The sequence below is a fragment of the Pimephales promelas genome, chromosome 24 (assembly GCF_988280905.1).
Source record: "Pimephales promelas chromosome 24, fPimPro1.hap1.1, whole genome shotgun sequence".
Classification (NCBI taxonomy): Eukaryota; Metazoa; Chordata; class Actinopteri; order Cypriniformes; family Leuciscidae; genus Pimephales; species Pimephales promelas.
In genome coordinates this window covers 3675033-3688887 of record NC_142792.1, presented here as the reverse complement: position 1 = coordinate 3688887, position 13855 = coordinate 3675033, and the positions used below count along the sequence as shown (strand labels likewise).

Here is a 13855-nt window from a genome sequence, read left to right as displayed (position 1 = left end):
TCAAACAAACCTGAACAAGCCAATCAATGTCTTCAGAATTACTAAAGCCATTCTCAATACCAAGTACGCAAACTTCGGACTTGCGTCCTTGGTAGTTCGGACTTGCCAAGTACGAATCAGGAGAACGAACTCCCGAGGACGAGAGAACGCAAGTCCTGTTCTTCTGCAAATGGAACAGAGCAGTTATCTCTTTATATAAATTTTAGGCAACAATAAAACGAAATATGCAACAACTCTTTTCGTCATAAAATGAAATATGTTATAAAACACCACTCTGACTCTTCATTAAAAAAAATCTTAAACATATTTGGCTATGTGGTTCAGGCAACGGGTACATTGATTATCTTCACTGCATATATTAATAACAAAATGAACATTATCTTTTTTGTTTTCATTTTAAAAATAGTAAACATTGATTTTTATTGACATTTAACAAACAGAGACAGGGTTAATTTTATTTTAGTGTTCATATAGTGAAGATAATGTAAAAAACAAACCCTTTAGCGTCAATAACGCTTCGGTTATGGGTAGGTTTAGTTCTGGGGTAGGGTTATGGTTAGCCACTAGGAGGCGCCTTCTGGCCCATATATATCTGATGCTAAAGGGTGCCATGTGCGTTGTCAAAAACGTAAGTATATGACGCCTTGGGGTGAGAACGGGCTGAAATAACATGTCTCGATTCATGCATTGTCGATCTTTATGCAACTTCCAGGAGTCGGAAGTCGGAAATCTGGAAACAAAGTCATATTTAGGTCAATGATGTAAGAATGCCCATTAAAAATATAATACGTTTAAAAGGTTATAGGTGTAAATTCAATTTTTATGTTTTTTTTTTAAAAATAAATAATAAAAAAGTACCAAAAAATTCTTCATCAATTTCTATATATATATATATATATATATAAGCATTTTATTTATGAGGAAAACTACATTTTTGAGTTGTCTGTGAGATAACTTTCAAATTGATTTATTTATCGTAAAAAAAAAAATGTATGGACAGTTTGACAAATACTTTTGAGCAATTAAGGGAACCACTGTGATCAGTTGACTGAACTTAAAAAAATGTGAAGAAACTCTTTATCTTAACATTTTTAAGTAATAACTTCTTTTGTTTTGTTTTTGTCATTTATGTACGACATTTATTTACTTAAGAATTTTAAGGCAATGTGTTTCCTCACTAAGTCAACTGATCACATTTTCAAGAAACACAATTAATTAGTGCAATTGTCCTGTCTGGAAAAAATGCACTCAAAATTCATATCAAGTCCAAGCCTGACTGAAAATGCTTGCTGCTCTTATTGCATGTCATGATGTTGAACGGAAGAATGGTATTTATATTTTATATGCCACTTTTTAATGCGATGCTACATGCAGGTTGCCAGGTGGCACGGAGGTATACAGGTGTGCATAATTCATAGGTTTTTCTCTCTCTTATTTTTCTCTGCGGAGGTGGAAGAGATGGATGGAGTCATGTAGCCCACAGAAAGTCCAGAAAGCAGCACATTCATGGACTCATGCATTAATTCAACATGTTATTTTATCATATTGTAGACTATTAGCTACAAAGATGAATAAGTGCATGCTTATTTGTGTGTTTGAGTGACCGAGGAATCATTCAAACACCTTGGACGGTTCAGATCTCTCAATTATGCATTCAAATGTCAGTGCTAATTAAAAAAAGCCCACATTCCCTTTGTCGCACTTATCTTGTTCCTTCGGAATTACATGGCCTATTTTATGAAGAATGACCTCAATATTTCATTCAAAAAAGGTGAATGTGGACTAATTGAATGTATTTATAAAAGGGTATGACCCCTTAATGCACTCTGAGACCATGCAGGTAGCTATTTTTCTCTGTTTCATCCTTTCTTCAAACATCTATTAGCATGTCGCACACATTTATACACGGCTTAAGCAACAATCCCACATGTGCAGACACTGGCAGTCATGGAAACAAGTTCATCTCCACTCTGCCAATGGTTTCATGAGCAACAAATGCAGCTGTAGATTTAGTGCACATTCACCAAACTGTTTATTAAAATATTATTATAACTACGCAGGGTTAGAATAATAAGAAACAGCAATAAAAACATTCAAATAAACGCTGAATATTTTTAAAATCAACATTAGGCTACAAAAAAATATGTTGATATTGTCTAATTTCAAGCTGTTTAAGGAATAATAGCCTATGTAGCCTAATATATTGCTTTATAAATTTGATTTAATAACACAATCGACTTAAAATATCTGTTGCAAAAGTGTAGGCTATTTTTAACTCATCATTAACTCTATGGTCATTAATAGGGATTTAAGTTTAATGAACTAACCTACGTGGTAAAAGTAAAGGTAGGCTACTGGGGAATTTGTGAGTTCCTTGGAATCTGTTCATTTTTAAGAATCATTATAAAACAACCATGTGTATTATTGATATCACATATTTTCAGAACAAGAGTCACAAGAGTCGTTTGCTCGTGAATCGTAGTTGTTTTATGTTTTTTTTTCTTCTCTCGTCTGTATTTCTTCAGCCCACATATGCAAACACAGTGTTGTGTAATTATAACTTATATTTGTAAAGTTATATTTTCTTAGTAAATAGACTGTAGGTTTGTTTAGCTTTATTTTTGCACATGGAAAAAGTTAATAAGCAACACATCATAGCACAGGATATTTTTGTCTTTATTAGAAACAGAAAGCCTTCGTCATATGTACTGTGTATCTAAGATTAAAAAAAAAAAAAAAAAAAAAAAACACAACAGTATTTGACAGCACCTGAAAATTGATCATGGATGTGGAGAAAAGTGGGCAGATTTTACACTTTGCCTTTGACCCTTCTGAGCCGCCGTAGTTTAGAGTCCGGAAGCACCATCATGGCTATCGTGAAACTAAAAACTCTTTGCTTTAAAGAAATGTAAGACTAATTCTGCTTATATGTTTTACTTTCGAACAGTGATTAACTGAACTACAAAAGCCAGTCGTAAATTGCTGTTTAAAAATGTAATCGCGGTATTTCAATGCTTTCAAAGTATTTACAGTGTTAAAGTGGAGAGTGTCTGGTATGGTCTGGTCTAGGCTGATTATGTGGCAGTTTCACATCTGACATCTATTAATCTTGAACCCTGGCACTTGTAATACATTAAACATGATCTGTCATCTTATGTCTTTTATGTATACGTACATCGTTGTCAGGAAAATTAATGACCATCATGTGTGCAAAACATCTCATCTCTAACTATTTTTGTGTAGCCTATGTATACAAGTAGTACGATGAAACGAGGCTAGTTCTCACACCTTTTTTACTCCAGTGAATATTTCTCTGGTTTAGGATTTATAGAAACTAACTGTATGTTTTGTTTACACACAGTATCCAGTATAATAACTGTATGAAATTGGACTTGAGATATATATACACAATGACATTTTTTGATTACAGATTCAAAATGAGAATAATCTTCTTCTTTTCTTAATTTATCAGGATGCCTTTTTAAGATGATAATGTAATGGCATGCATGGTTGATATGTGTCAATTATGTGTTTGATTATTTTAGACTGCATTAATAACTCTTCCCCCCCCCCCCATTATTGATTTCAGTGGAATGCCTCAGCATTATCTTTCCTAGTGTTGAAGGAGTGAGGCCTAATCCTCTGCGATCACACTCCAAAATGTCAGGCCAAGAGGAATCAGACAAGGCTGTGGACATGTGGTCCTCTCTTCGCTGCCTGGGGTATCTCTCCAGCTTCAACCTGCTGGTCGCTGTGTGTTTGGGAATGTACGTACGATGGGAGCAGACCTCAGAATCCATGATTCTGGTCATTTTCATCCTGGGTTTGTTCGTTTCAGCCATAGCTTGTATCCTCTACTACTACTTTTCAATGGAGTCGGCCAGTTTATGTCTCTTCCACCTGTGGTTCGGCTTCTTGCAGGGTCTCCTGTGCTTCCTGAACTTCCCCTCTCTGGAGAAGGACATAAAGGAACAGGTCACAAACTACCTGTTGCTCTCTAGCGTGGCAGTTCGGTCGCTCTGGGCCCTGACAGAACGTCTGTGCGGTAGTGCTAAGTATAAACCAGTCGTTCTGACCTCATCTGAGCTCCTAGAGCTCCTGGGATTTGGTGTAGCAAGCATCAGCTTGGTTTTCCACAAATCACTAGCCATGATTGCTCTGACTTTTGCTTTAATGGCCCTTATTGTGGACCTTCGGATGAAGTCGCCCTTGGCTCTCCCTAATCTTGCCTCCTTTGCTGTTATCACCGCCGTTACCTTTTTCCAGTCCTTGGAGATCCAAACAAACCCCTTCGTGCTCAGCTGCTTCCTGGGACGGCTGATATGCGAGCCCCTTCTAGACGTCTACTTCAGCGGCTTGTCGGCGACAGAACGCTGGAAGCAGTTTCTCTCGGCTGGCCGCCTGTGGAGGATATTTTGTCTGTTTCCGCTGGGATTCGTTGAGCTGGCGTTCTTTGTGCTCTGTGCCCTGAAGCTGGGTAACATGAAAGCCTGGTACCTGGTCATCCCTGGCTTCTGCCTCTTTGGCCTCTTGTGGATCCTGTCCCACATGGTGTTCCTTGTCACACTATGGTGCTTCAACACCAAGCTGAGCGAGTGTCAGAAGTTGTGGGCGACCCAGCGCACACAAACGCTCAATTTGGACAGAATCATGGCCTCCAGGGGCATGCGCCATTTCTGCCTCATCTCCGAACGGCTGGTGCTCTTCTGCCTGATGTCCACCGTCATACTAGGGGCTGTTTCATGGCAGGTAAAGCATGTTAATTAATAGAATCAATCTCGTCTATCTAGATATCAAGAAATCTGTTTATACTTGACATTAAAGTTCACTTAAAAAAAAAAAAAATGTTTGCTGATAATTTACTCACCCCCATGTCATCCAAGATGTCCATGTCATTCTTACTTCAATCGAAAAGAAATTAAGGTTTTTGATGAAACATTCCAGGATTTTCTCCATATAATGCACTTCATTGGGGTCCAAATGAGAGTTTCAGTGCTGCTTCAAAGGGCTTTTTAACGACACCAGATGATGAATAAGAGTCTTATCAAGCGAAACGATCGCTCATTTAAAAAATCAATAAAAAAGTTTAAGTTTTATAAGCACAAATGCTCGCCTTGCTCTGTTCTGTTTTCAGCGTTCGTGACTCTCTTGTTCAAACTCGTTCATCAAAATGAACAAATCTTTTTTCGAGTCATGACTCAAAGGGTCCTAGATAAGACCCCTATTCATCGTCTGGTGTCGTTTAAAGCCCTTTGAAGCTGCACTGAAATTCTCATTTGGACCTTGAACCGTTTGGTTCCCAATGAAGTCCATTAAATGGAGAAAAATCCTGCAATATTTTCATCAAAAACCCTAATTTCTTTTCGACTGAAGAAAGAAAGACATGGACATCTTGGATGACATGGGGGTGAGTAAATTATCAGCAAAAGTTTTTTTTAAAAGTGAACTACTCCTTTAACATCCAACTCCGATGAATCATTCTGCATTATGATACTATTAATATTCTTTCATCCCAAATTGAAAAATTACGGCATTGTTTACTCAATCTCACGTTGTTCCAAATCTGTGGAACACAAAAGAAGATATGTAGAAAAATAGTCTCATATTAAATGTTAAATGGGGACAACTCAATAAACCCGCTATCAGTCCTTGGGCACTAATCTAAACTTTTTAGTAATACACTTGAGGTTTAATGTTAAGATTTGAATTCTGCAATGAGTCACTTAAAACCATCAGCATGTGAAGCAAATGCAGTTTCATTTCTTTAATTAATGTGATTTTTTCTAACAAAAGCATTATGCTGGTGAGTCAGATCATCAGATGACATTCAGGCCTCAGAAGTACACTTAATTCAAATGAACAGGTCTGAGAACATTGGCTGTGTCTGAAACTGAATACTATTATACTCACTGAAGACTTGTTTCTTTGCATGTACAACTGTCCTTCCCTTTGAATTCACTTCATGACCATTGGGTTCATCTCTGCAGGTCACTTCTGGACTCTTCATGAGTGTGTTTTTAGTGGTCCTGCCACTGGAGTCTCTGGCTCACGGACTCTTCCATGAACTGGGCAGCTGTTTGGGAGGCACCTGCGTTGGGTATGCGGTGGTGATTCCCACTTACTACAACAGGTAAAATCATTCAATGGATATATGGCATACAAAGGCATATTCTAACTTGAATGTTGTTCACATGTGCATTGACCGAGATCCATAACCTTCCAGAAAGCAGCTTATTGATGGTTTATATAACAGACATTAGTACCTGAAGAACTGGTTTTCTGAGGAATCATATTTTTTATTTGCATTTATTCATTTAACAGAATCTTTTATGCAAAGTGACATACAAGTGAGAAATATGTTACGCTATACAGGAACAATATTGCCAGCAATTCAGAGAAGTGCTATTATTTATGCTTGTGGATTAATTACATACATTAATTAATTACGCATTGTTTCTTCCATTTGTTTCAATCCATTTAAGCTGATTATATGTACCCATAGATATAGACGCCTCATTAGTGGCCCTTTCAATGGGCCGCCTGCTATATATAAGCCGCCCTCCCTTTTGGAGCGATCCGTGAACATTCGAAAGCAAGTTGACTGAGCATCTGAAACCGTAATTAGATGAAATAGACTTCAGCAGATGCGTTTGTTGAACACAATGCAAGAAGATGAAGGAGTTAGCTGACATGATATTTAAAAGTTACTATAGTAAAAGTAAAAACATTAAATACGTATCTATGTCTGTACCCACCTGTTTTTTCTCCTAATATTTGTCAATGTTTCTTGCACTAAAACTCAAAATTATACAGTTTTTGCTACTGTAATTTTATAGTATATGCCTATTTATTACCTATATTATGATTGGCTAACCTTTGTTTACCAGCACAGTTCACATTGCTGTTCCCTAGGTTTGGTAAAGTTGCTGAATACCGAAGAGGTTTTGATATTTGAATCAGGCCGAGTTTTTGGTCATGATGTCACAACAATGATGATAAAGTCATTACAAAAATTATTTTGGATGTATAGACAAATCAGAAAGATGATTTAAGGAATAGTTCACTTTTAAAAAAAACTTTTGCTGATAATTTACTCACCCTCATGTCATCTAATATGTCCATGTCTTTCTTTCTTCAGTTGAAAAGAAATTAAGGTTTTTGATGAAAACATTCCAGGATTTTTCTCCATATAATGGACTTCAATGGGAACCAAACGGTTCAAGATCCAAAAGACAGTTTCAGTGCAAAATGCAAACTGTTCAAATGGCTTTAAACACCCTTATTCATAAATGACCCTTCATTTATGGGTCATTTAAATGACCCTTATTCATTGTCTGAAATTGTTTAAAACCCTTTGAACAGTTTGCAGTTTGCACTGAAACTGTCTTTTGAACCTTGAACCGTTTGGTTCCCATTGAAGTCCATTATATGGAGAAAAATCCTGGAATGTTTTTTTTTTTTTATCAAAAGCCTTAATTTCTTTTCGACTGAAGAAAGAATGACGTGGATATCTTGGATGACATGGGGGTGAGTAAATTATCAGCAAAAGTTTTTTTTAAAAGTGAAGTACTCCTTTAATATTCATAATTACAATGGAAATAGTCTGCTGCCCTACTCTTTATCACCTTGAAATTAGAGTGTCCAGAAAATTAAGGGGTGTAGAAACCACCCTGGATTGGATCACTATAAACACATGCTGGCATTAAATGAAGGCATAGCCTTTAATAAACTTGGTCTGTTGCTGGGTCCGCTGGGAGAAGCCTGTGCCATGCATACTGAGAGAGAGAGAGTGAGGGTGGCGTCCAGGGCAGGCCGTCAGCCAGGTCGCTGATTATGATGTCGATTAGGATTCAGCTCCACAGCCTCTTCACACTCAGTATTCCAGCACTCTTGGTGAAAAGGCTATGCGTGGAGCAGGCACACGAGGGGAATGTAGCGAGGTGTAATCTTCCATCTGATGGGTACAGATCATGTTTTTACAATGACGAGGGAGAGAGAAATTCTCAGGTCGACTGGCTTTATCATTCGTTAACAGATGCCGTGGTTTCGTTTCTTCTCACATTTATAGGGAATGAGCTCTGGCCATCATCCAAATATTCAGAGAGTTTTCACCCAGAAAGCATTTTAATAGTTTATAAAAAAAAACAGCAAACAATTAATCAGTCCTTTTTAATGAAAATCTTGCTCATCTGTTCTGATAAAAGCCTTGTTGTTGAATTCAAGTGGAAAGATATTTCAGCAAAACTTTTGCCTTTAGCTTAAATTGTTGTGTTTAGGAATGATGGGTTGAGAAGAAAAAAACAAGATCTAAAGTTGTAAAGAAAATAATGGAGAGGAAAATGCAAACATGATTGAGAGAGACAGAGAAGGATAGAGTCCTGACAAGCAAGCTCAGAGAAGAGGTCATTTCCACTTGAATAGCTCAGCACCTGTCTAGGTAGTTTTCATGGGTCACTGTGCCTTAGACTTGCCATTTCAGTCTTCAGCATGGATGTCTACCTATGGGAAATACTGGGAAACACTGCCACCACAAATGCTTGGTCTTGGTTTTATAATCACAATCGTTGTGAAGCAAGGCTACAGGGGGTTATAATCGTTTTAATTGTCGACTTGTTATTAGCGAGTGCTGTTCAGCAGGAAGTCTCTTTTAGAAAGGCAGAAGGAGTTAGTTTGACCCTGCAATGTGATGTTGAATTACTTGCTCGCATATTCGAGCAGATTAATGTCATTCCTACTAAGGCCTTTCTCCTTTTCTTTGAAGCCTCTTCTCCATCTTACATTTTGCACTGCTTATTTTCAAGGCCTTTTTGCATTTTCTCTCCATTGTGCTTAGTGCTGGGCGGTGTACCGGTTCATACCGAAATTTTTAATATACCGCCATACCGATGTATTTAATTCGTGCGACACTATTTCAGACAGACACTTTAATGTTGCATCTCTCTGCTCGCGCGCGGAATATACAACGCATTCTCATCCTAGGGCGTCATATAGTGATATGCGTATACATCCAGCGCACATGGCACCCTTTAGCATATATAACACGCTTTGGTTATGGGTAGGTTTAGGTCTGGGGTAGGGTTAGGGTTAGACCACTAGGAGGCGCCATCTGGCCCATATATATCTGCGTCTCATATTGACGCTAAAGGGTGCCATGTGCGTTGGATGTATACGCATTGTCAAAAGCGTCAGTATATGACATAAAAAAGCGTCAGTTTTATGAACACATAAAACGTGTTCAGTGCAATCGCGAATTTTATAACAATTTCAGGTTATAAGAACGTTTTCATATTTAAGTTATAAAAACGTTATTTCTGAATGTTCTAGTAGAAACATTCAAAACGTCCAGTTTTTTAGACGTTGTATTAACGTTATTTTTGGTTTATAAGACCGTCATTCAAAATGTTATTAGAACGTTCAGTTCTCCCGTTATATAAACGTTGTATTTTAACTAGAGGTCGACCGATATGGTTTTTTTCATGCCGATGCCGATACCGATCTTTTGAAATCCGGGTCGGCCAATGGCCGATTACTGCTGCCGATTTATTTTGGCCGATATTTGGCCAATATTTGCTTGGTTTTTATCCTCTTTTTGAAAGATAAAATGTAAAAGAAATGATCATTACTTAACATAGACAAACTTTCTCAACAAAAACATTTTATCCTTTCAAAAAATGTCCTGAAACATGTATTTTTGGTTTGTTTTGTTTGTTGACGGACAAAGACAAAAGGACATAACCGTAACCGAACATGACACATTCATATTTAGGTCTGCTGCTCACTCGGCTGGAAAACGACTCTAGCGGCAGCGTGCGTCAAACATGTGTTCCACGACAACACTAGGCTGACCACAGATGCGCCTGCCTAATAATCGGCTTGATATACTTGGATATTGGCCGATGCCGATTAGGTTAAAAATGCCAAAAATCGACCGATTAAGTAATCTGTCACTAATTTTAACGTTATTTCCTGGTTTAAGAATGTTATTAGAATGTTAAGAAATAACAATTTTATTAAATGATTTGAACACCTGATTATGCATGAAAAAAAAAACATCATAAACTGGAAAACCGGCTTAATTAAAAAAATATATATATATTAAAAAAAAAAAAAAAAACGTGATATAAATTTTTGCCCAACACTATTGTGTTTTTTTGTACCTCAGACAGAAGGTCAAGTTATCAATTCAGAAGCATCAGCTTCTCTTCCCCATTTCACCCATCGCTTTATCCTTTCTTTTTTCTTTTTCTTTGCAGTGCGGATGGCCAGCCATTGCTGTTGCCTCCAGGGCAAGCCCAGGAATTGCACTCCACAGCCACTCTGAATGCTGTGCAGCGACTCTTCTCCCACCACCTCATCCAGACCTTCGGATGTGATTACTCCACCAGTCTAAGCCTGGAGACCCTGCAGGCCAAACTGCGCTCCTTTGTGGAGGTCTGCACCGCCGAAGGCCCGCGGCACGACACTTACGTCCTATACTACAGCGGCCACACGCTTCCCAGCGGAGACTGGACTTTGGCAGGTAAGAGCTGGATAGCGATTGATAGGGCGTAATTGATCTAAATGAACACCAATCAAGTGTTATTTATATATCATAGGCTCTCTCAAATGCTGAAATCAGTATTGCTGTTTCAGGTCTATGTAAAAGAGATCAAGAAACGAATGCTTTTATTTGAACTAGAGTTTAGCAATTTATCGCTCTGAAAGCTCTCTGAACTGTAAATGTATATCTTGGCTCCATCGCTCCACCATGCTTTATCTTCCTGCCTGTGTGTGCGTCCTGTATTAATCCTCACGAGCGATATGGGATGTCACAGCCTCTGTCATAATGTTTGATCAGGCAGCCAGGAATCCTCATTCGGTTTCTGAACGAGGTAGTTGCCGAGTGTTATTCACAGTCTTCCCCACAGCATTGCAAACTCTCCTTTTATACCTTTACCGTGTCGCTTGCACCGTCTCTCTCCGTTTGCCCTGCAGCAACAGCCTGTCAACACTTTATGTATTTGTGAATGAGAATTTCTGTAGTGAATGCAAACTGGTGTAATTTTACTTCATTGGATATTTGTGTCTTTGTGTTGGCAGACCTTTAAATAGCAAAAGGTTTGGTCCAGCTTATTCTGCACAGGACACTCCACCCATTTGCATTAAGTTTTCCATTGTTAGAAACCCAGTCATACTATTGAATGGTCGTGCAACACTCTCATTTTCCCCCGAGACGAGAGAAATCCGCTATTTACCCTTTTCACTTCCTCCTACAATGACGTCATTATAGGAGGAAGTGTAAGAGGGGGGATTTCTGTATAGACTATAAGCACTAGATCCCACCCTTACAAACCCGCCCATAGGGGGTTGGACCTAATGCGCTGACCTTTCAAAGATCAGTGCCAGTGCGTTTGATTTCAACGGCAGAAACTTTTTGAAAATAAGAACGAAGGTACTGAATACGCAGACGGATGCATTATGGAGGATTGGGATTACACATAGTGTCAGCCATCTTTTTTTGGAAGCTAAGCTAGCAGGTTCTTGTTCTGTGGAGAAAGCTGAGTAGTAACTTTAGGGGTTACCATCCTCTTTTTCCCGGACATGTCCGGCCGTCGATGTCCGGGATTCAGCTTTTGCTTTCTGCAGTCGCCATTCGTTGTTTACATGCACAGCTTTTGTTTCAGTCTAACATAATTCATTCTGATTGGTGAATCTGAATGTAGTGTTTACGTGAACGCTAAACAAGTGATTGGTTGATGTTGCGTTTAAACATTGCTAAGAAAATTCCTGTGAGAGATACGAGACCGGTGCGTCTCACAGGCGTCGCTCATCGGTAATACTCACGCCGTTCTCCCGCAGCCCTCATTCGTCCCGCTCGCCATAGTAAACATGATAAATGGCGTCTGTAGAACGCAAAAGCCGAATCCCAGACATTTTGGGCGATCTCGAAACACATTTTCGGGCAGACTCATCACGGAGACTCACTAGTAGCCTAGACTTGTTGTTCAACAACTGCGCTCTGTTACCGGTAGGCGTGGCCTCCTAGGGCAGCGAAGCAAGTGCATTATGGGAGTTGTTGTCTTTCATCCACATAAGCCAAAAATACATTTTCTGGCTTTTCTCAGTCTAGAAAACTCCAAATTCAGAAGTAATTTCACATTTCTTCTACATAAATGACCCATTAATCTTTCCAGAGGTGGAATGACCCTTTGAGACTTTCTTGCGACTGATTGACAAGCTTTCTTGCCTGCAGGTGGCGATCACTTGCGTCTGCAGCAGATCCTTGATATGTGGAGAGAAAGGAACAGTGGCCTCTCCTCCCGCCTCATCCTGGTCCTGGACACTGAGAATTCGGTGCCGTGGGTGAAGGCGGTGCAGAAGGTGGAAGGGATGTATGTTGCGGTACAGGGAGCCAAGATGAGCCCTGTCCAGGATGCCGAAGCCCAAGAAGCCCCCCGTCTGGGAGACTTCACCTCTGAGTGGGTAAAATATAACTGTGATCCTGACAGTGGCGTGCAGTGGTCAGAGAGGGGTCGGGTCATCTCCGCAATATATGGCGTGTCCAAACCCTGGAGTGACTACACCCTCCACCTGCCTACCGGGAGCGATGTGGCCAAGCACTGGAAAACACACTTCCCCAAGACCACGTACCCACTGGTGGCTGTAGCCAACTGGTGCTGCGGACTTAACCTCCTGTGGCTGTGTAGTGTGTGTATGCGCTGCGTCAGGCGACTGAAACTCTCTTGGTTCCCTCCCAGCATACTGGACACGGGGCAGGGGATCAAACTAGTCCGATCATAGGTGACCAATTGCTTTATACATCACCATATATATTTTCTATGCAGTTTTTGGGATATCATTTATTGAGTGCTCCGTTGCCTTTTACTTTAGGAACCAGATTGAGCACCATTGTCAAATGATGACTTCTGTTTATCTGTTCCCACACAATATAGCCTCTGTCTTATATCGAATCTGTGATCTTTTACAATATTGAGACTGTCAGTGTCAAGTGCCTTTTGCTAATTTATTAGGTTTTAAGTGGATTTTTTTCCTTATGTGTGTGAAATACGTTTATTGCAACGAATTTGGTCTCAGGCATAGTTAAACAAGAAATCTCAATTGTTCTTTTAGAAGGTTGTTAATTATTTTGTTTTTGCCAAGAAGTAAAGCAGGTCTGGTTGAGTTGTTCCTCAAGACCTCTTCAACAGCCAATGTTTAATCATGCCATAATGTATTTTGTATTTTCAGTGGGGTTTTTGTTTTCAAGAGTTGACCTTTATTAATTCTTCATCAACAGACCTGCATCCTTTAATAAAGACTTGTTTAAAATAAGCAGCTTGTTAGGTGTTCCAGCATGTGTGATATACATACCTCTGTTTAGTGATGGTTCGCATAAATTGTTCTGTTAATACGACCAGCACTTGGTGTGTCTTAATCGGCTTCCTACTTAGTTCACTGTCCAATTTCTAGGACTGTCCCATTGTTACAGTGCTATGAAACATCCATAAAACCTCTGAATACTGTGTGTTTCTGATGCCTCACATTCATAATGAACAGTGTGTTCTTGTGAAGCTTATCTCAGTTTTCTTTTTAAAGCTTCTGACAAAACAAATCTGTTTTAAGCACCCTCAACACCAAGGGCTCACCATTATTGATTAAATGGAATTAAACAGGATAATAGTAGATTTCATTAAATTAATAACTAAACACCAACATTCACAAGGGTAATGTTAATTTGAATAAACATGACTTGAAATGAAAGGATTGTTTATCTGAAGGTGTCTGGGAAGTGTTATTGCAGATAACTGCTTGTCCAGAAAGCAGCGGACAGTCATTCTGAATGTAATTACAGCATTTACTGCTTTCTCATCTGTAA

The 13855-nt window shown here is 39.1% G+C and overlaps 1 protein-coding gene across 1 annotated transcript; it reads left to right on the top strand.

Moving 5' to 3' along the window:
- The first annotated feature begins 2787 nt into the window (after positions 1-2787).
- Positions 2788-13393, top strand: tmem168a (transmembrane protein 168a). The gene is made up of 5 exons (XM_039667921.2): positions 2788-2908; positions 3590-4749; positions 5988-6130; positions 10254-10519; positions 12233-13393. The coding sequence occupies exons 2-5, from the start codon at positions 3661-3663 to the stop codon at positions 12778-12780; spliced, it is 2046 nt and encodes a 681-aa protein (XP_039523855.2). The 5' UTR covers positions 2788-2908; positions 3590-3660; the 3' UTR covers positions 12781-13393.
- The last annotated feature ends 462 nt before the right edge of the window (positions 13394-13855 follow it).

Coding starts and splice junctions, on each gene's coding strand:
- tmem168a (XM_039667921.2), top strand. CDS start 3,661: ATGTCAGGCCAAGAGGAATCAGACAAGGCTGTGGACATGTGGTCCTCT. Junction 4,750..5,987: donor TAGGGGCTGTTTCATGGCAG/GTAAAGCATGTT, acceptor TCATCTCTGCAG/GTCACTTCTGGACTCTTCAT. Junction 6,131..10,253: donor ATTCCCACTTACTACAACAG/GTAAAATCATTC, acceptor TTTTCTTTGCAG/TGCGGATGGCCAGCCATTGC.